Below are 23421 nucleotides of genomic sequence, written 5' to 3'. Positions count from 1 at the left end.
CCTGGAGTTGTGCAGTGCAGCAGGTGCTGTAAAAATAACCATTCATTCTGTGTCAGCGACATCAAATACCGTATTTCCTTTAATCTTCACAACAACCCTACGTTATAATATGGTGAAGTGTATTTTTCAGAGGAAGAAATGGGACTCAGAAAGTGCCTGTGTGGGCAGGGATCCAACTCAAGTCTTCCTGCTTTCACAGACAATGCTCTTTCTGCCATACTCCACCTCTCCTCCATGGAAGTTCTCCAAGTCAGGCCAATGCAGAATGGGATAAGGCAGGGGGTGGGAGGAGGAGAAATGTGATCACACTATCAACCTGATTTCAAATTTTCTGTCTCTCAACAATACTTAAAATGAGACTGCAAAGCCCCTGTAAAAGGACTAAGACCTCACCACCTACCTACCTTCCTCATCACCTACCTCTTCTCCAATACATTCTGTGTCCCCAGTGGCCATCTTTCAAGGCATTTCTGGCCACAGAATGTACTTTTCACAGCGCAGTCCCATTGGGCATTTCCTTTGCCTTTACCTTAGAATAAAACCACGTTTTGTCATTTTTTGAGCCCTTTTGCAGAATGGGCAAGAGAGACACATTCAAAGTAGTGAGGAGAACTTTTGCCGCAAATGCCAAAACTCAAAGATGCTTTCTTATTGTAGATGTGGGTCAGTGTGGGATAAAATACAGGTGTCAGTGAAATCCCAAGGGCCAGCCCTGCCACGGCCCTTTACAGCTGAGAAAGAGACCATAGACCTGATCACTCTTATGCATGCTTCTGCTTTTCCTAAAACAAGGCTATAATGTATATATCTATGCATATATTAGCAATATGATAATTACACATTGGGGAGGAGTTGCTTTTATGTCATAGTGCAAGAGTGTATAATATTCAAGCAGCAGGGATAAGGACAAGAGAAAATGGACTGAGGTTGAGGTAGAGGCATTGTCTTCGGGAGCTAAGGTTGCCTTAACTGGGGCTCTCCATTACTTCCATGGTGTAACCTCATGTGCTGAACATGTGTCCCCTCCCCGGTGCTGCTGGGATTGTTTTATTCTATTCCTAAAGAAATTTTGGCCTAAAAGGAGGTGAGATGTATTGTCTAGGAGAGGTCCAATCAGTGATAAACATACTTTCTAGATTAGGCTTCCTTGGACTTCCTTGGTGGTCTAGTGGTTAAGAATGCCTGCCAGTGCAGCAGACATGGATCGATCCCTGCTCTGGGAAGACTGCACATACTCTGTGTGCCACAACTACTGAGCCCACACACTAGGGCCCACGCTCTGCAACAAGAGAAGCCCATTCAGCGCAACTGGAGACTAGCCCTTGCCCTCTGCAACTAGAGAAAGCCCACTTGCAGCAACGAAGACTCAGTATATATATTATATTAAAAAAAAAAAAAAAAGGTTTGGCTTCATGCTTGATTGCAAACTTCTGAAGGGACTCCTTCCACCCCTCCCACCCTTCCCTTTCCTGCTGCTGCTACTTCCTCTACTCCACCCCCAAGACTGGGTTTTCATTTCTCCTCACTGCTTGCCTGTATTGTAGCTCATAGTGTACAGCTTTGTAGCCTGTCTGGGTCTCTCTCCTCTCCTTTACTGCGAGCTCCTCACAGTAAAGGGCAAAGGCGGTATTTTCTTCATTGTGTTAAGTTTATACAACCCATACATATTCAGTTGTGGCCTCATCACATGCAACATGCAACTAGACCCCAGGTAGCTCTGGGAAAGGTGAAGAGGAGAGACAATGGCATCGACAAGAAGAGAAACTAGTCAGATGGTTCCCAAGGGCTGGAGGCAGACATCTCAGGCATGTGACTGCTCGATCACAGCATCACCTGCAGAGCAAAAGGACAGAGTTCCCATAAGTAATTGGAATAGGAAGGCAGGCTTGCCCGCATCTGTGGTCTGGTGTCCCTTGTCCAAATTCATCTGGGCAGCTACTCTTCATCCTGGCTGTGGAAACACAGTTCCGTTCTTCTGGTCCCTCCAGTTCCTGTCTCAGCTTTCAATTGTAGGCCAAGACAATTTTTAGATGACTGTGAGATATCCATATATCTAGGATATTGTGCTTAACAAGTTGCCTCTTTATCCAAGAAAAAATTAAAATTAGGCTATAAATATGAATGGCATATTCTAAGAATAATGGTAGCAATTTCATGGGCCTGGAATCTTAGAGAGCTAGCTAATAATTCACTGAGTCAACATAGGAAAGGCCCTCATCTCTATAGAATGTTTAGCCCAAGTAGCTTTTAAGACTCACAAGACATTAGATCTAGAAGAATCTTAGAGATTACTTAAGTCTGAGGCCATAAAAACTAAGGGGACAGAGAAGTCAAGACCTGCCCAAAGTCACATGGTTATTTACGAACGCTGAGCAGGTGTGGATTAAGCCTGCTCACCATCCAGGGCTATATGAACTTCTATTTGTGACTTATAAGCCCCAAGGCCTCTTGCATTCCATTAGCAGAACGTGGCCGGAAGCACCTCTCTCATCAGATAGCCATGTCATTTTTCCCACACTCTGCTGACCCTGGGTTTGTATAATGCATAAAGATTCTGAACAATGTATAATAATTATCATCCCATGGAAAGAAAGACAGATATTAACTTCCCCCACCCCCGCCTGCCTTACCCTCTCTCCCACCCCAGCTGCTCAGAACCATTTCCTATAGTCTTATACACATCATTTAAAATTTATTTGAATTTGAGCAACAGCCAAAGGACACATAGTTCCTTTATAAATATAGTTTCTACTCCCCGTCTTCAAACTGGGACCTTTTATGACAATGATCAACTTTTAGAACTTAGTAAAAAGAAATTTCAGCTTCTGGTAAATACTGGCTTTCTTGTCACTCGCTCCCTTCTTGGGCCTGGATCCATTTTCAGAGGGCAGAAGGAATCAATGGGGCAGGCTCCTGTTTCACTGTTCATGACTACTCTTCCGGTTCACTCTGTTTCGTCCTTGGGGGAACTCCACTGGAAGAACCACTTCCGTGGCTGACTTAAACAGTGGCTAGTGTAAGTGACTGAATAATAGATACAGACTTTACTTGGGGATTCGAGTTTCTCTTTAAGTCCATACCACTGCTGGACTGCTCTTCTAGCTTTTCTGGCTTTCTCTTTGTAAGCTTTTCTTTCTCTTTTGAGGTTCAGGACTTTGGCAGCTGGGGTGCATGAGCTTCAGCAGTTGCAGCACACAGGCTCAGTATTTGCTGCTCTCAGACTAGGGCATGAGCTCAGTGGTTGTGGCACAGGGGCTTAGTTGCTCTACAGCATGTGGAATCTTTCCAGACCAGAGACCGAACCTGTGTCCCCTGTATTAGCAAGTGGATTCTTATCCACTGCACCATCAGGGAAGTCCTGGGACAATATATTATGAATCTGTGTTCCCAAAGTAGGTACAAGTTGCCATTGGTGGACAAAGAGATGATTTTAGTTGGTACACAGAAGGGGCATTAAATAAGCTTGATTCACACTGTAAAGGTGGTATATTCCTATTTCAATTTCTTTCACCTCTTCTGATTACCTTAAAAAAGGGAAAATTAAAAGGAAAAAACCCAACTCTCAGATCTGTGCTAAAATACCTAAAACACCTCTTTAACACCTATCAATCTTCTCAGTAAAAACCAAAAATATAAGTCTCTGTCTGATTGAAAGCCTTTGGACACCAATAATGTCTAGTTATAGTTTAATACTATTCTTCATTTTTATTGTATTTATTTTTTCCAGGTTGACTCTATTTTATTGCAAGTGATAAAGTTTTTCTAGTTATGATGCTAGTAGTACAATGTTGCCTTATTAAATCTCTCAGGGTTACTATAAGAAATTACTACGGTTTAAGCAACAAATACTGATTTTGCCTGGTTATGGAAGTTGGAAAGTCCGAGATCAGGGTGTGAGCATGGTCACGTTCTGGTGAAAGCCCTCTTCCTTTTTTACGGACAATCATCTTTTGCTGCATCTTCACATGGCAGAAAGAGAGCAAGCCAACTCTCTGGCCTCTTTTTAAAAGGGCAATAATCCTAATCAGGAGGGCTCCTCTCTCATGATATAATCATCTCTCAAAGGCCTCACCTCAATCACAATGGAGATTAATTTCAATATAGGAATTTTTGGAAGGAAACAAACATTCAATTCATAACACTAAGTAAATTTGTTTAGCTAAAACAGAAAGTTATCAATAATCCCAAACACTAAATAAACATTGGTATAGGTGGTACAAAGATATGGCAGAACTCATCAGGGGTGTGCAAATGTTTGGGAAACTGTTTAGAGCTGTCAAGCGAGTGCTTTTGAAGTGAATTTCAAGAGGAATTTCAAGAAATGATTGTGTACTAGGGGTTAGGAGCTTGGGGAAGAATTCCTCGAGAAGATGAGCTTTAAGGGAACATTTGAAAGGTTTAGGGAGAAGCCATGTGAGCCAGGATATGGTTAGGAACAGGAAGTGTGGTGAACTGGATGAACCATTCATGCCCAGAGGTCACGGTGGGAGGAGAGTCACAGCTGGAATCACAAAGTGGAAAGACCTTATACGAGGTCTTTCTTTGCTTTTTAGAAAACTTTATTTTGAAATAATTATCGATTCACATGCAGTTGTAAGAAACAACCCAGAGAGATCTCATATACCCCTTACCCAGCGAGTGGGAGTTTTTATTTCTTTATATGTTCAGATATAAGTTCTTTGTTGGATATATGATTTGCAAATACTTCCTCTCAATCTGTAACTTGTTTTATTCATTTACAGAAAGTTGATGAGATCCAATTTATAATTTTTTTCCTTTATTGATTGTGTTTTTTATATCAAGTCTAAAGAATTCTTCTCTTAGCCCTAGTTTCTGAAGATTTTCTTCCAAGTTTTTACCTACAGGTTTTATAGTTTTACATTTTATATTTAAGTCTGTGATCCATTTTGAGTTAATTTTTATAAAAATGTGAGGTGTTTAAGTCAAGGGTTCATTTAGTTTGTTTGTTTATAAATGTCCAATTTCTCTAGCACTGTTTGTCAGAAAGTTTACCCTTCTATCGCATTACTCTTGCATCTTTGTCAAAAATCGGTTGGGCATATTTGTATGGGTCCCTTGCTTGTTACAGTCACCTTATTGATATCTCCTATCATTTGACTGTAACATCTGAAAAATAAAAAGGTTAATGGGCCTTTCACCCAAATGAATAGTATAATAAATTACTTGACTATGGTATGTTTGATGACTTAGAGAGGTCTCATTACATACTCATGAATCATCCCCAAGGCCTTATGATCCTTATGAGAACAGAACATTTGGCCCCTATCCCACCAAAATATTTCCTTTTACCTAAATAGAAAGACATGGGGAAGGGTGCCCATATTTTTTTTTTTCCCCAGGGCCAATAAGCGGTTGCTTAAGTTCGACTTTGCAAACTTTACAGGGACGAGAAATATGATTGGTTTTGGTAAGGCTTCTTTTTGCACGGGCTTCAGCAGGGACTTAACTCACAGTTCTGCCAGGAGCCTGCTCGCATACATGAACGATAGGGGACATCAAAGGAAAACAAACTGATCCCTTTTAGGGACACATCAACGCCAGATAACCCAAGAGAATCCTAGCAAGATACAGCCAGTCTTACAGTGAAGTATTGTGAAATTAGCTTTGCCTCCTTGAGTTTATGAAGCATGCATCTGTATAAACCTGCTTGTGCAGACATCCCCAGCCCCAAGCTGGGTCTGCCCAAATCCAGTGAATCGGCTCTGAAATGCAGACGGCACCTAGCAGTGACCAAGCCTCCGCCTCAGGCAGCCTGTTGGCCTGTTAGGCCAAGTGGAGCAGTGGAACGGAAACACCTGGAGAAGTTTTTACGTGTCCATGGAATTTCACTTCAGGAAACCATCAGGGCAGAGACGGGCATGACTTACAGGTACTTGTTGGTTGCAATATTATCCAGCTAGGGCACTGCATTGAAATCAAAGTTTGTTGTTGTTAAAAAAAGAACGGTTGAAATAGCAAAAAAAAAAAAAAAAAGATTATGTAGAAAAAGGAAAAGAAAAATAAATGCAGTGAGCCTTCTTCTTGGGTTGCCTTATTTTTTCAAGCTTTAAACTGTCCACTATCTCTTTGCTTCAAAGATTACATATAGTCAGGCTCACCTGTGGAAGTTCCCATCCTTGTGCCATTAGAAATGTCTTCGGCTTGATACTGAAGCAACAGTATGTGGTTTTGCAGGTCATAATGATGAATGGGAGCTCTATTCTTCTTAAGGAAATTTATAAATTAAGAATAGAATTTTTTTTTAATGCTGCCTTTTCTTCAAGGCTGTTATTTTCTTTTAAGTCTGAATCATATGGTCATGCTAGTAACTAATAAAGTAGTTCATAAGACTGAACAAGTTCTTAAAATGACAGCACTTTTTATCAGTGTAGCCCAACATAAATTACTGGTTGTTCTCTAACCCTCTAGTACCATCCATTTATTCTGTGAAAGATTAACAAAAGAGAGAAATTTTTTCCTAGTATGTGGTTGAATGTATAATCTTTTACAATTGCTCTGAAATAGAAAGTATCGTTCTTTTTCAGAGCAATTATTGTTCACACCTCTATAAGTATGTCTGTGCTTCGCTAAATAACCCAGCTATACCTGCATCAGTATTTGCTTGACAAATGCCTAGAGTTTTAAACATTGAGGAAGCTGAGCAAAAGCTATTCAGAAAGACGAGGGTACTGAAAACAAACAACTCCCCCTCCCCCCTCCAAAAAAAAATCCCAAACCAAATCCCTTACCATTTGTAAAGAACAGTTGTCTTAGTTCAAGTCAAAACTTCTAGTTCATAGAATAAGATTGCTTTTGTATAGACAAGATGTCCCTAGCTGATTTTATTTTCTATAATCTAAAGGTCTATTTTAATGCAGTAACTACTGCTCTAGTTATCAGCTAATTTGATTAATAAAGCAATTTACATTGAGATGGCTCCTCTCTGGAGAGCAAAGTATTTCACACAGACTCTTTAGGCAATAAAGGGCTCCTGCAGAAGAGGAATGAACTCTTCAAGTTTTATAGGGCATATTAACATAGGACAACTCATCCCATCGTGCTTTCGAAGTAGAGCCTGAGCAGAACCAACAGCCTTTCCAAAAGAATCCGTGGTCCCACAGCCTGGGATCGAGGAGATGCTGTCATTCCTCACCTATCTTCCCTGAATCTATCTTTACTGGAAGGAGCTGCCTTCTCTGATTCTCCTCATTCTCTCAGTCTCTTCTCCATTCTTTCCTTGACCCTCAGTGGTAACAGTGGTGGAGTATAGATCTGGGAAGGATGGTCTGCTTCATTGCTTAAAACATAATCTGTCTTTGCATCTTTGTCCCAGGATGGGTGGTATCACCATGATCTCTTGTGTATTTCTTCAGAGGGTATATGCCCCTTTTGCTCAGAGTCACAGTTTGAATACCAGTTACGTATTTTGTGATGTGTGTCCGTGTTCAGATGAACATATGTTCCAGGACAGTGTTTTTTCAAGCAGTTATGGAGTAGAGGAATGCCTTCTTCAAATAGATAAGAGCAAAAGTGTCTTAGTTGAAGTTGGGGGCTTAAAGCCCACCTGCTTGAGGGGAGCAGTCACACCAGCTCAGGTCCCCAGGCACGCCTGAGATCCTGTCTTCTTCACGACTTGAGAGTACAGTTCTGAGATGACTCTTCAAGGTGCCTTGGAGAGCAGGACTGGCAGGTCCTGCTCACAGAGGCAGGCTCTTAGGCAAGCCTATGTGCCACTAGCCCACACTCAGGGAAGGAATGGGACTTAGGAGATTGTTGTTCCTAGATGAGAATATGAGGAGAAAAAAGTACAGTTAAGTAGATAATTGGCCCCAGAAAATAGCCAAGGCTTTGAATTATGAACCTGCTGTTTTCTGCCACATCTTCCTGATACATATCCTCCTCCTCCTCCCCCTCCTCCTCTGTCTTTCTTCAAATTTCCATAGTACTTTGTCTGTTCTTTTTTCAAGGCACACTAACTGTTCTTATTTCAAACATTCTCCTTTAAGCATGAGGGACAGATTTTAATGCAAGAGAATTCAGAATCTCTTGGTTCCTTCCCAACCTGGCTTTTGACCTTAACTTCTTGTAAGTATAGTTAGGGTTAGGTGAGGAGACGTTTATATTCTTCTTTATCTTGTTTTCTACCTCCCTCCAAGACCATGGATATGTTAAATTGCCTCATTCCACCTGTCTTTTCTATTTTCTTCTTTTTGAAGGGCGTTGTTTCCTGTGTAGTGCAAAGATAAATAGGCTTTGGAGCTGGTCAGACCAGAGTTCAAATCCCAATGCTTCTGCTTTACAAACTGTGTGACGAGGGGCCAGCTGTGACACACAGTGCTTAACACACAGTAGGTGTTCACTGAAAGTAGGTTCCCTTCCTGCTTATTCTGTAGACTCCTGTCAGTCATTCTCATGTCAGGCGATGAAAGCCCCCTATAGCTGAAACATATGATGGATGAGATGGAGTATTCTCAGAAAGAAAAAGAGAAAGATCTGCAGTAACAGCTCTATGAATATGCTAGAAGTCATTATGTTGTACATTTCAAATGGGTGAATTGTATGTATGTAAATTATATATCAATAAAGTTGTTAAAAATAAGAGAAGTTTTAAAAATCTGCAGTAATTCACAATCTGTGTAGGTTTCCATGCTGAGCTTAGAATTCTGAAAGGTCTGGAAGAGCTGGGTAAGCTGTTTTCTCTTCCTAATTTGGTCAGATGCCATTGCAGCCTTCAGCCCAATACCAGCTGCTCAGGTCCCTCGATCATCTGTGAGAGAGCATTATGTTGTGTTTCCATGGAGACTTGGTTATATTTCTAACTAAGGGTGACCAGGGGAGGAAAAAAAAATCAGTAAATATGCAAACACATGTATCAACCGAAAAGAAATGGGAGGAATTGTTTGAATATGGGGTAAAAAGTGCCAAGTTGCTGTGCTGATCCTTCTGTTGACTTAGAATTTTTTAGCAAAAATAGAAGTTTTGTGAATTCATTTTATTAAGGTCTATAAAAGAGTCACTCAAGAGGGTCTTTCAGTAATTTCTAAGAGGCTATCTCTAGTATTAATACAAAGCATTGACCTCTGAGCCAGACAGTGAACCTGAGCTTCAGTTCAGTTCAGTTCAGTAGCTCAGTCGTGTCCAACTCTTTGTAACCACATGAACTGCAGCACACCAGGCCACCCTGTCCATCACCAACTCCCAGAGTTTACCCAAACTCATGTCCATTGAGTCGGTGAAGCCATCCAACTATCTCATCCTCTGTTGTCCCCTTCTCCTTCTGCCCTCAATCTTTCCCAGCATCAGGATCTTTTCAAATGAGTCAGTTCTTTGTATCAGGTGGCCAAAGTATTGGAGTTTCAGCTTCAGCATCAGTCCTTCCAATGAACATTTAGGACTGATTTCCTTTAGGATGGAGTGGTTGGATCTCCTTGCAGTCCAAGGGACTTTCAAGAGTCTTCTCCAACCCCACAGTCCAAAAGCATCAATTCTTCAGCACTCAGCTTCCTTTATAGTCCAACTCTCACATCCATACATGGCTACTGAAAAAACCATAGCTTTAACTAGACAGAGTTTTGCTGACAATGTAATGCCTCTGCTTTTTAATATGCTGTCTAGGATGGTCATAACTTTCCTTCCAAGGAGTGTCTTTTAATTTCATGGCTGCAGTCACCATCTGCAGTGATTTTGGAGCCCAAAAACATAAAATCTGACACTGTTTCCCCTGTTTGCCATGAAGTGATGGGACTGGAGGCCATGATCTTAGTTTTCTGAATGTTGAGCTTTAAGCCAACTTTTTCACTCTTCTCTTTCACTTTCATCAAGAGGCTCTTTAGTTCCTCTTCACTTTCTGCCATAAGGGTGGTGTCATCTGCATATCTGAGGTTATTGATATTTTTCCCAGCAATCTTGATTCCAGCTTGTGCTTCTTCCAGTCCAGCGTTTCTCATGATGTACTCTGCATGTAAGTTAAATAAGCAGGGTGACAATATTCAGCCTTGACGTACTCCTTTTCCTATTTGGAACCAGTCTGTTGTTCCATGCCCAGTTCTAACTGTCGCTTCCTGACCTGCATACAGGTTTCTCAAGAGGCAGGTCAGGTGGTCTGGTATTCCCATCTCTTTCAGAATTTCCCATAGCTTATTGTGATCCACACAGTCAAAGGCTTTGGGATAGTCAATAAAGCAGAAATAGATGTTTTTCTGGAACTCTCTTGCTTTTTCCATGATCCAGCGGATGTTGGCAATTTGATCTCTGGTTCCTTTGCTTTTTCTAAAACCAGCTTGAACATCTGCTGGTTCACAGTTCACATATTGCTGAAGCCTGGCTTGGAGGCTTAGAATTTTGAGCATTACTTTACCAGTGTGTGAGACGAGTGCAATTGTGTGGCAGTTTGAGCATTCTTTGGCATTGCCTTTCTTTGGGATTGGAATGAAAACTGACATTTTCCAGTTCTGTGGCCACTACTGAGTTTTCCAAATTTGCTGACATATTGAGTGCGGCACTTTCACAGCATCATCTTTCAGGATTTGAAATAGCTCAACTGGAATTCCATCACCTCCACTAGCTTTGTTTGTAGTGATGCTTCCTAAGGCCTATTTGACTTCACATTCCAGAATGTCTGGCTCTAGGTGAGTGATCACACCATCATGATTATCTGGGTTGTGAAGATCTTTTTTGTATGGTTCTTCTGTGAATTCTTGCCACCTCTTCTTAATATCTTCTGCTTCTGTTAGGTCCATACCCTTTCTGTACTTTATTGAGCCCATCTTTGCATGAAATGTTCCCTTGGTATCTCTAATTTTCTTGAAGAGATCGCTAGTCATTTCCCATTTCTCTTTCTAGTGAAACGAGACTCTCTTTCCACTAGAGTCTTTCCCATCTCTAGTCTTTCCTCTATTTCTTTGCATTGATTGCTGAGGAAGGATTTCTTATCTCTCCTTGCTATTCTTTGGAACTCTGCACTCAAATGGGTATATCTTTCCTTTTCTCTTTTGCCTTTCACTTCTCTTCTTTTCATAGGTCCCCTCAGATAGCCATTTTTCTTTTTTGCATTTCTTTTTCTTGATGATGGTCTTGAACCCTGTCTCCTATACAATGTCACAAACCTCCATCCATAGTTCATCAGGCACTCTGTCTATCAGATCCAGTCCCTTAAATCTATTTCTCACTTCCACTGTATAATCATAAAGGATTTGATTTAGGTCATACCTGAATGGTCTAGTGGTTTTACCCACTTTGGGTCAAGGTAAAAGTATATAGAGAAGCAGTTTTATGGACAAAGCACACACACAAAATCTAGACTGAATAAATATGCTATAAGCACCCAGGTTTGAAGCAATTTTATAATACATAAGCCAAGAGGGACTCAAGCAGATGTAAACTGAAGTTCTAATGCAGAGGTCAACATACTTTTCCTATAGAAGGCCAGAGAGTAAGTATTTTAAGCTCATGGGCACATCTACCTTTGTTCTACCTACTGAGCTCTGCCCTTGTAGGTGGAAGTGAAGAGTGAAAGTGTTAGTTCCTCAGTAGTGTCCAACCCTTTGCAACCCCATGGACAGAGGAGCCTGGCGGGCTACAGTCAAGAATACTGGAGTGGGTTGCTATTCCCTTCTCCAGGGGATCTTCCTGATAGAACTCTGGTCTCCTGCATTGCAGGCAGGTTCTTAACCATCTGAGCCACCAGGGAAGAAGCCGTCAACAATAAGTGCAGGAGTGGGCATGGCTGTGTCCCAATTACACTTTACTTATGGACTTGGACCTGGATTTGGCTCTGTGCTCTCCAGCAGTACCACACTGGGAAGAGGGCCATGGAGCTCTTTACAGCAATAGCGGAGTCCTTGAGATGGATAGGAGCCAGCTGTTCAGGGATGGAACATTTCTGGAGATTAGAGAGAAAGTTCTTCTCCTTGGTGTAATTAATAACATCTTTTAAAAAATCCTTATAGTAAACACAGCATTGAGATTCCTCAGGATCTTTCTCATGGGGCCCCTGATATTAATAAGGGGCATCATACCAAGTAATATTCAGCCAAAGCAAGTGGGTGCAGTAGAAGAAATGGCCTTGGTTTAACAGCATTCCAATTAGTCTGGAATTTTTTATACCTAAAGGTTCTGCACTAATAATAAAACATTTTGCTGTTTTATAATGACAGGTTCATGGAATGAAACAATTTTTTCTCAAATTAAAAAAGAATGCTTTTTGCCAACCAAAGACAAAATTTGCTACAACCTTGAGTTGAAGGTGGGAAAGGGCAAAATGATAGGTGGGGTGGGGTGTTTTGGAATTGCTGATGTGGGACAGACCTTGGAGATAATTTGCTCCAATTTTTGGTCTTATAGCTGAAGAAAATTGAGGCTCAAAGGTGTTGCATTTCGTTAACAACAAAGCCGGGACTAGAACCTTTGCCTTTTGGTCCAAGTCCAATGATTTTTCCACAATCCATATTTATTCCCACCCCTCCAACCCCCATCTCACCTCATCACCACACACCCACACACACCCCCCACACCCCCCACACCATACACACATACCCCACTCATAGCCTCCACATACATACCCATATACCCTCATATTTCACATGCCATACACACCCCACACATACCCCCACACTCTCCTACATAAACACAAATACACTCCCACCATACATATGCCCCCATATCACACACATACACCCACCCGTATTCCACACACTATACATACACACCTCACACAGCCCATATACACACACCATATACACACCCCCCATACCCCCCACACTTCCCACACACTGCACACCCCAAACACTTCCCTATACCACCCTGACACACATATTTCAAAACCCCCACATATCCCACACATACCCAACACAATCCCCCACACACCATATACACACCACACACACATCACATTCACAAATATACATACCCACATATCATACATACACCGCATATTCCACACACATTGTACACACACATCCCACACCCATACACACATCCACACACCTCACCCCTTCCCCATATTCCCCACACATTTCTTACCCATGCCCCCCCCACCACCGCCCCTGCCACACACACACCACATACATCGCACACACCATACACCCTGCCTCCAGGGGATGCTGCGGTTCAGTCACATTCACCATCCCGCTTTAGTCCAGCTTTCCAAGCACTGCTTTTCTTGTTCTGCTCTGTAATCTGCTTCAGTCCGACTTCTTTGCACACCGACCCTCTATCCCTGTCCTGAAATGCTGAGTCGCACTCATCGTTACTTTCATCATCTTACTCATCATAACTTTTCCCACCTAGAATGTTCTTACATGTCCCCTTTGCCAATGTAAATCCCACCCACAGACTCTCCCCTGTCTCTCACAGAATGACTTTGATTCATATAGTCTGGATTGTGTGTGTGTGGTGTGTGTCTCAAAAGTATGCTGTTGTCATCTTGAGGAGAACGACTAGAACTTACACTATTTTGTAATCCTCTCATGCTTTGTACTTGGGTGTATTGCTTCTTGGGGTATATGCATTCAGAAGTTAGGAAACAGAAAGACCCCAGAGACAAGTAGGAACACCCTTTTCCCCTTTAATAGTGCTCTGCTGCTAAGTCACTTCAGTCGTGTCCGACTCTGTGCGACCCCATAGACGGCCCCATCCCCATTCCTGGGATTCTCCAGGCAAGAACACTGGAGTGGGTTGCAAGTTCCTTCTCCAATGCATGAAAGTGAAGTCGCTCAGTCGTGTCCGACTCTTTGAGACCCCATGGACTGCAGCCTACCAGGCTCCTCTGTCCATGGAAGTTTCCAGGCAAGAGAACTGGAGTGGGGTGCCATCGCCTTCTCCTGTATCTTAGATAAAATGTTACTTAACCTTGATGGGCCTCAGTTTCCTTATCTGTAAAATGAGCCTCATTCAACTTACCTCATGACACTGTTGTAAGAATTAAATGAACTCACATTCATAACAGTGCTTAGCTTACTGTCTGCCCAAGTGAGAGCCTAACAAACAGAATTCCTTTGCTTCACCTCCTTCTTAACCACTCGTAGGAACCCATCATTTAGTCATCTTTCACAGGCTGAAAGGAAAAGTATATGGTGATGTATTTAGAAAAGAGAGAGGAGCATAAAATAACCACCTGTAGTTAAATCTTGCACAGTTCTGAGCACATTACTCTGCTTTCCTCATTTGCTTATATGTATTTTTTTTCTTCTCCTATTGGAACATATTGTTAGGATCTATTGAGAAAGGATTTTTTTTTTTTTTTACTTCTCACGTTGTCTCCTATTTAATGAAAATAGCCTCATGAAATATTGGAATAAATTACTCTCCAAATGGTGTAATAAAAAGACAAAAATAATTTTTCATCAGTCAGTATATTTCCAGTGCCTAGCCTTGTGTCTGGAATAGAAATAATTTGAGACAGAATGGAATTAATAGGGCTAGAACTCCCACTGGTACCTTCCAGTACCCCTCCCATCCACCTGCCACATTTCCTGAGAATTTCTTCAACTAGAGGCTCTGTTTCTCCTGTTAAAATGGAGGTGTGTAATATAAGCTAATAGGCAGCAGATCAAGAAGGAAACAGGACATTGGCCAGGCTGACCTGAAAGCAGAGAAGACAGGAAGGAAGGTTCTAGACTGGAACTGGGGGCAAGCTTGGTTGTCGGGACACAGCACAGTGCTACAGGAACTGTGAAGGGATGCAAGGGAGAAGGCCTGAAGAAGAGGGCAAGAAAGCTAGAGTGAAACTTCACTCATCTACCAACTTTCCTCAAAAATGTTGGGTGAAGCGTTTGAAAATATTAGTTAACTGATAGCTTTCACTGATTTCCAAATGAAGATTCTAAAGATAAGTAAGAGCTAGTTTTTGCTCTGTAAACTCTTTCCCTGGATTCTGTCATAATGGGAATGTAGTATCCTGGCTGGAGGATTTGCAGACCAGCTCCTCCACCCTACCCCTTTGTCCGATCCTCTGATTCTTTGTCTATGAAATGAAAATACAAACAAAGCATCCCTCCCAGGACTGTGCTGTTCATGCAAAGGGGCACATAGTGAGCGCTCAGGAAAGACTACCCGCTTCTTGCCTTTTCTGCTTTTCGTGATTTCCATTCCACTGTGGAAGTTGAAAATTATTTTTGTTACCCAGCTGAACTCACTGTCTTCCTCCTAGCCTCTCCCAACCCTCCAAACACCCTTTCACCACATACTCCCCTGACCTACATTTTTCATGGAATGCTTGGCGCACTCAGATCTGCTTGAAAAGTACATATGGCCAAGATTGTGAAAATCAAAAGCCTAGAAAAAAAAAATGCTAGCTGAGCAGGGGGTTGTATTTTCCATGTTAAAAAAAGCCTACATGATTTATTTTAGACTGGCCTCATTTTGGCCAGTCTCAGGGCCTGTGCTAATTTGCTTTGGGTCCTCTGACTGCGACTCTCCTGGCATTGACATTGCTGGAGGAATGATGCTGACACTGAGATGCTCCAGGTTCAGAGCCTATGTGATTATTTGAAATGTGAAGAGCCTGCTGGTGAAAGACTTAGAAGGCTTAGTGAAGGGGGTCTCTTCAAAATGCAGCTGAATGTTTATTTCTTATTGAATGGAACAGAAGTTCTAAAACGAGTATGTTTTAAGTGTCAGTTTAAATAGAAAATGCTTTAAAATTTAAGCAAGGGTGAGAGATGAATGCCCCTTGGATTTGTAATATTATTTTCATTCTGTCTTGAAATTTCCACTTGTGGTTTCCCAGAGGGATGGTTGCTTTATGCATAATGAAACACTGAAAATTCAGGGCTCAAGAACAACACTGGGTTATGTGAACCTGCCTTTTCTCATATAGAAATTATTTATAACTGTTTTATATTAAAAACAACCATTTTGAGAGCTGGTTTTCCTGTCCAAGGAATGACTATAATATGTTTTTACTCAAGGGAAAAAACAGAAACCAAACAAGACCTCTTCCTAAATTTCTCTGCAGTGCCTGCAAGTGCCACTAAGATGTGCTATTTCATTAAAAAATGAAGCTCTTCATTCAATTCCCTGAACCACAAAAAACAGAAATCTTTAAACTTTTCCCAAACAGTCCTAGACCAGAACTTAAAGTTGAATCTGCATAGTCCCCTTGATTATGAAAATTTAGAAGCATCTCCTTTGATACCACAATGGGAAATCTGCTATAAGTGGGAAATAGTAAGAAGTTATGACCAGTGTATTCTTGGGATTCTGAGAAGCCCTGATGTTGTAGCAGTGATATGTTATCATAACCTAACCCCATTAGATATTTGACAGAGCAAATATCTACTAGATATTTGATAGAGCAAATTTTCTACATGTGGGAGTTTCCAGGAATGGGATTCTGAACCACCCACAGACCTCTGCAGGTGGGGTGGAAAAAAGAAAGGCAGACATATCACCCCATTGTCTTTCCTTCAGAGAATGTTCTGTTGCTGTCTTTTGACCCATCTCAGGTGCAGACAGCTTGTTGCACAGTTAAGATGGAGCAGATGTAGTGAAACTGGAAGGAGAATGTTGTCAGGATTGCCTGGGAAAAATCTGGCTCAGAACCCACGATGTTCTTAGAACCATGACCTTGCAGGTCTGGCTCAACACCAAATTAGAATGTGGTTGAATGATGATGCCCTTCCTCCTCTATATCCAGGGCTCATTTTGCTTATCATGGGACACCTCTTCATGCCTAACACTTTAGCCTCTTGTCAGTGATTCCTCTGAATGCCCTTAGCTAGTTGTCAACTGATGTTCCTCAAAATATCAGTTACATATTTTGTGATGTGTGCCAATGTTTAGATGAAGATACCTTCCAGGACAGTGTGTTTCAAACAATCATGATATCGAAGAACATATGAAAGCAAAGCAGTCCCAGTTGAAGATGGAGTCCTGGAGTATCTGTAAAACATGTCATATCCAAAGAAACAAACCTCTAATGGTGGAAGTTCAGGTGGTAGAGGAGCTAATTTTAGCCAAGCTATCTAGTCTGAAAATCAGATTATGAAAAAACATCCCATTTTATTTGAAAAAAATTTCAAACATACAGAAAAATTGGGAGAATAATATATAGAATATCTGCAGGCACTTTGATGTATTGTTAACATTTTGCTCCATTTGCTCATATTCTTACAGCTTGCTTTCTGCATCCCCTCCACCTCCAATTTATTTTTGCAAGCCTTTTGAGAGTAAGTTACATACATGGCCCTTTTATCCCTCAGTACGTCCTAAGAGTAAGGATATTTTTTCATATGCCCCCCAAGTACAATTACCAACTTCAGTCATATTACGTAGTTTTTTTCTGATCTACTGTCTGTATTCTAATTTTGCCAGCCAACACAATAGTGCCCTTTATAGCATTTTTTTATTCCACCAGTATTGGATCTAGTTCAGGATCACATATTGTATTTTGTTGTCATGGCTTATTCGTTTCCTTCAATTTGGAATAGTTCAAACTGGAATTAGCTTTTAGCACAGGGAGGCTGTTAGTGGGAAAGAGGGTGGTGACTAATTGCAATGTTCGCTTTGGACTGGGAGGTGGCGCTGTGGTGCTGACACTGTTGCTAAGCTTATCTTAAAGGCCTCCTGGCTACTGCTACCAATTCTGCATCAAGGACTGCAACTTCCACGGCTCCCCAACAAGGCCACCACATTTTCATCTTGAAATTTAGGTTCAAAGCTGAGATGGATTTCGAAGAGATACTGACCTAATCGACCTCCATAAATTTAGTCACCTGGGTTTATCTGCTTAGCATGTCCACTGGGGAGTGTACATGGTAGGGGGCTATTGAGAATTACCAGGACCTGAATGAGGCCCTTTGAGCACTGACAGGCAGAGTGCAAGGGCAGGGAAGGCCAAGTATGTGGTTCTCTGGAACTCTCCAGCCTCCAAATCAGGTACCCATAAAGCTTGGTCAGGGAACCACCCCAAGAGACTAAAGCAGCAGACAAAGGAAGAGGTCTCCTCCAAACTAACTGTTGAGCAGGAGACTGTGGATTCTGGCCATAGGTCCTGGTAAGCCCACTGGGAGAGGTGGGAGGAGCTGCGAGGCCCCAGGGAAACAGTTTCTCAGTGGGTCATGTAGCGTATTTTTAGTTAAGGGAGTTTTGACCCAATTGTCTTTAGTCTATTTTTCCCTCCACGAGTTCCCTTTTAATTTGTTAAGGCAGAATGAGATAGAAGCTCTGACAGTTATAGAGTGTGGGTGTAGAATGTGCAGCTCATTAAGTATCTAAGCTCGTGCTTTAGCATTTGGAGAGTCTGTAAGAGGTCACTGATTCACCCTGCTTTTGAAATTTTACAGCATTCTGTACCTCAGCATATAGTGACAACACATGCATTTAGAAGCTGGTTATGGCTTTTATTTTAAAAAATACTTGTTTATTTACTTTTGGCTGAACTGGGTCCTTGTGGCTGCTTGCAGGCTTTCTCTGGTTACAGCAAGCGGGGGCTGCCCTCTAGTTGCAGTGCACGGCTCCTATTGTGGCGTCTTCTCTTGTTGCAGAACCCAGGCTCTAGAATGTGAGGACTTCAGTAGTTACGACTCACAGACTTAGCTACCCTGTGCATGTGGAATCTCCCTGGATTAGGGATCAGACTCATATCCCCTGCACTGGCAGGTGGATTCTTAACCACTGAGCCACCAGGAAAGTCTTGGTTATACCTTAAAAGGAACCATGATTGCTTCTTGAGATGCTCACTGGAAAAGACCAGAATCTCTATGAATAATTTCCCCAAAGGTTAATCTTCATTGTGACTTGTTAATAAAATTAATCAAATCAGCCATTTTCTTCCTTTACCCCGATTTTCCTCTTACCACTCTTCCCCACCTCCATTGTTTTTTGGCTTTAATCTTGATGAAAATGAAAGAGGAGAGTTAAAAAGGTGGTTTAAAACTCAACATTCAAAAAACAAGGGTCATAGCATTCAGTCCCATCACTTCATGGCAAATAGATGGGGAAACAATGGGAACGGTGACAGACTTTATTTTTTTGGGCTCCAAAATTGCTGCAGATGTTGACTGAAGCCATGAAATTAAAAGACGCTTTTTCCTTGGAAGATGTTGGAAGAAAAGTTATGACCAACCTAGACAGCATATTAAAAAGCAGAGACATTATTTTGCTGACAAAGGCCAGTCTAGCCAAAGATAAGTTTTTTCCAGTAGTCATGTATGACTGTGAGAGTTGGACCATAAGGAAAGCTGAGCTCTGAAGGATTGATGCTTTTGAACTATGGTGTTGGAGAAGACTCCTGGGCCTCCATCTTGTAAATGGCCTACAAGGACCTGCATGATTTGACTTCTGTGCTGTAAAGTATTAACCTTGACCAAAAAAAGGTTTGACCCTTTGCCCTCAGCTTCTGAGAGGTAATCTCTAAGCCTTTGTAATGCTCTACCCACCAGGAGTGTGTTTATCTACCCAGAGGACTTGAGCCATGCCTGATGGTCTAACTAAATGTGTTTTATAGCAACTCTGTGTGTCTGAAAACCCAGTGGATTATCTGCCAGTGAAAAATGAGGCTTTAGACCTTTGACTCCTGTTTAATCATTCATTTATTCAGCAATATTTACCCTAGATACACTAGATGAGTTCTACACTAGATAGCAGGTGGCTCAGTGGTAAGAGTCTGCCTGCCAATGCAGGAGATATGGGTTTGATTCCTGGTTCAGGAAGATTCCCTGGAGAAGGGAATGGCTAGGCACGCCAGTATCCTTACCTGGGATGCTCAAAAGACAAGCTGATCTTTTTTTGATGACTGGTCTATATATGTTGTAATTTCAAATCAGTGGGGAAAATTTATGCTATCAAAAATGACTTTGGGGATTTTTAAAATGTAAATTTAAGTTGCTATCTCATACACTCAGTCAGTAAAGAATCTGCCTGCAGTGCAGGATACCCAGGTTTGATCCCTGAGACTTACACATGAAAAATGAAGTCATAAATATGCTAGAATGCATTGTGGGAAAACATATGATCTCATTTGGGGAAGACCTTTTAAAATAAGACATTCAGTTCAGTTCAGTTTGGTTGCTCAGTTGTGTCCTACACTTTGAAACCCTGTAGACTGCTTCAAGGCTTCCCTGTCCATCACCAGCTCCCGGAGCCTACTCAAACTCATGTCCATCGCATTGGTGATGCCATCCAACCATTTCATTCTCTGTCGTCCCCTTCTTCTCCTGCCTTCAATCTTCCCCAGCATCAGGGAAGCCTGGTGTGGGGCAGTCCATGGGGTCGCAAAGTGTAGGGCACAACTGAGCAACCAAACTGAACCGAAATGAATGTCTTATTTTAAAAGGTCTCCCCCAAATCAGATAATATGTTTTTCCACAATGGATTCTAGCATATTTCTGGTTTCATTTTTCATGTGAAAGTCTCTAACCCAGGTGAAATTTCTTGTGGTGGTGGTGGTGGTTTAGTTGCTAAGTCATGTCTAACTCTTGAGACCCCACGAACTGTAGTCTGGCAGGCTCCTCTGTCCATAGGATTTTCCAGGCAAGAATACTGGAGTAGGTTGCCATTTCCTTCTCCAGGGGATCTTCCCAACCCAGGGATTGAACCTGGGTATCCTGTACTGCAGGCAGTTTCTTTACTGACTGAGCGTATGAGATAGCAACTTAAATTTACATTTTTAAAATTCCCAAAGTTATTTTTGATAGCTTAAATTTTCCCTACTGATTTGAAATTACAACATATATAGACCAGTTATCAAAAAAGATCAGCTTGTTTTTTGAGCATCAGATGAAATGGTCCTGAACTGGAAACACAGAATTCCTTCTACTCTCTGGATGTTCTTATGGAAGTGTCTGTTCATCTAGTTACCTTGGGTTTAAATGGAATGATCTCAGTTTTTGTTCGAAAGAAAATGGTATATAGTTTTCTTTTTCTGCATTTCCCCCCCTCTTACCACTCTTACTTGTTTGTTTCTGTATTGATTTTCTCTCACACTCGAGTGTGAACTCCAGGAGGACAGGGATGCTGTATGTAGGGTTGATTGCAGGATCCCCAGAATCTGGGGTCTAGTGTTGTTGTTATTATTTAGTTACTAAGTTGTGTCCAACTCAACTTATTGCAACCCCATGGACTATAGCCCACCAAGCTCCTCTGTCCATGAGATTTCCCAGATAAGGATACTGGAGTGCATAGCCGTTCCCTTCTCCAGGGAATCTTCCAGACCCAGGAATCAAACCCATATCTCTTGCATTGGCAGGCAGACTCTTTACCACTGAGCCACCTGCTATCTAGTGTAGAACTCATCTAGTGTATCTAGGGTAAATATTGCTGAATAAATGAATGATTAAGCAGGAGTATAAGGTCTAAACCCTCATTTTTCACTGGCAGATAATCCACTGGGTTTTCAGACACACAGAGTTGCTATAAAACACATTTAGTTTAGACCATCAGGCATGGCTCAAGTCCTCTGGGTAAACACACTCCTGGTGGGTAGAGCATTACAAAGGCTTAGAGATTACCTCTCAGGAGCTGAGGGCAAAGGGTCAAACCTTTTTTTGGTCAAGGTTAATACTTTACAGCACAGAAGTCAAATCATGCAGGTCCTTGTAGGCTGTTTACAAGATGTTGACTTCTAGTCTGAGTGAGTAGGAAGACTTTGGAGAGTATTGATCAAGAGAGTGATATGATTTGATTTATTTTAACACAGGGTTTCTTTTTATTTGTTTATTTTATCTTTGGCTGTGCTGAGTCTTTGTTGCTTTGTGCAGGCGTTTTCTAGTTGCGGCTAGCCTACTTTCCATTGTGGTGTGCGGGTTTCTCATTGTGATCCCTTCTATTGTGAAGGCTTGAGGCTCTTGGGCTTCAGTAGTTGCAGCATGTAGGCTCGGTAGTTGCTGCTCAAGGACTCTAGAGTTTAGACTCAGTTATTGTGGCATGTGGGCTGAGTTGCTCCCCGGCGTGTGGAACCTTCCTGGAGCAGGAATTGAACCCATATCTACTGCATTGGCAGGTGGATACTTATCCACTGGATCACCAGGGAATTGTCTAGAGTTTCTTTGTTTTTAGGGCTTCCATTGTGGCTCAGCTGGTAAAGAATCTGCCTGCAATTCAGGAGACCTGGGTTTGATCCCTGGGTTGGGAAGATCCCCTGGAGAGGGGAAAAGCTACCCACTCCAGTATTCTCGCCTTTCCACACAGTCCATGGGGTTGCAAAGAGCTGGACACAACTGAGTGACTTTCACTTTCTTTTTTTAAACAGAAGCATGATAGAATGAGTAACTGTATCATTCCAATAGCTAAATTGGAAAATAGACTGAAAGATAGAAACAGGGCTACTGGTTAAGAAGTTACTATCATAGTCCAGGTAAGATGTAACGATAGCTTGAATGAGGGTAAAAATGGTGAGAAGTAATCTGATTTGGGGTAGACTTTGAGAGTAAAGAGCATTTGCAAATAAATGGGATGTAAGATATTATAAAAGGAGTAATAAAAGATGATCCTAAATTACTTGACCTGAGCTATTGGGATAGCCAAATTACCCTTAAATGGGATGAGTTAAGACTGCAAGAAAAGATCTGGTGGGAAAAAAAGTAGGAGCTTGATTTTTGGACATGGGTGGTTGAAATGCTTAATTAGACTACAGGAAATAAAATGTCAAGTAGACAAGAGCCTGGGGTTCACAGGAGAGGTCTGGCCTGGAAACTTATGTTCAAGGTATAAAGATATACATCATGAAGTCATCAGTCTATCCTGAGAATGGCAAGCCATGAGACTGGTAAGTAAGTGTTAACAGAAAAAAGGAAAAACTCAGACTGTGCCCCCTGCTCCCCAGTGTTAGAGGTGGGAGAGGTGAGGAGGAATCAGCAGAGGACACTGAGGGTAAACACTCAGAAAAGTAGGAGGAAAATGAGAGACAGGATCAGGAGCCAAATGAAAGAAGCTGGAGAGATGAACTGTGTTAAATGCTGGTGAGAGGTCAAGTGAGAGGAGAACGAAGAAGAGACCCATCGGATTTAGGAACATGGAGGCCACTGTTAGGGCTTCCCTGAAGACTCAGCGGTAAAGAATCCACCCACAATGCGGGAGGTGTGGATTCGATCCCTGCTTTGGGAAGATCCCTGGAGGAGGGAGTGGCAACTCACTCCAGCATTCTTGCCTGAAAAATCCTATGGACAGAGCAACCTGGCAAAATTCCCAAGGGCTGCAAAGAGTCAAATATGACGGAGCACAAGTATGAGGCCACTGTTAACCTGAGCAAGAGCAGAGAGAGCTATTTATTTTGTTTTATACCCAGAGATAGGCTTGATGGAAGAAAACAAAGACCTATGTATGCATTTAGGATAAATTAGAAAGTTAATTCACAACTCTGATTCCCATCCACTGAACAGCATCACTGAATTTCCTTCTACCTATGAACACTGAGAAAAATATACAAAATCATAGCTGAAAACTTAAACTGGTCCAATCTATAACCAGAACATAGAAGGATTT

At 41.8% G+C, this 23421-nt stretch overlaps 1 protein-coding gene across 1 annotated transcript in view; it reads left to right on the top strand.

Moving 5' to 3' along the window:
• The first annotated feature begins 5465 nt into the window (after positions 1-5465).
• Positions 5466-23421, top strand: part of KCNAB1 (potassium voltage-gated channel subfamily A regulatory beta subunit 1) — a 451035-nt gene continuing 433079 nt past the window's right edge. The window contains exon 1 of the mRNA XM_004003226.6: positions 5466-5890. Within this exon, the coding sequence (XP_004003275.1) occupies positions 5649-5890 (242 nt within the window). The 5' untranslated portion in view covers positions 5466-5648. The remainder of the gene's footprint in view (positions 5891-23421) is intronic.

Source organism: Ovis aries, chromosome 1 (assembly GCF_016772045.2).
Source record: "Ovis aries strain OAR_USU_Benz2616 breed Rambouillet chromosome 1, ARS-UI_Ramb_v3.0, whole genome shotgun sequence".
Classification (NCBI taxonomy): domain Eukaryota; kingdom Metazoa; phylum Chordata; class Mammalia; order Artiodactyla; family Bovidae; genus Ovis; species Ovis aries.
This window is presented reverse-complemented; position numbering and strand designations above follow the sequence as displayed.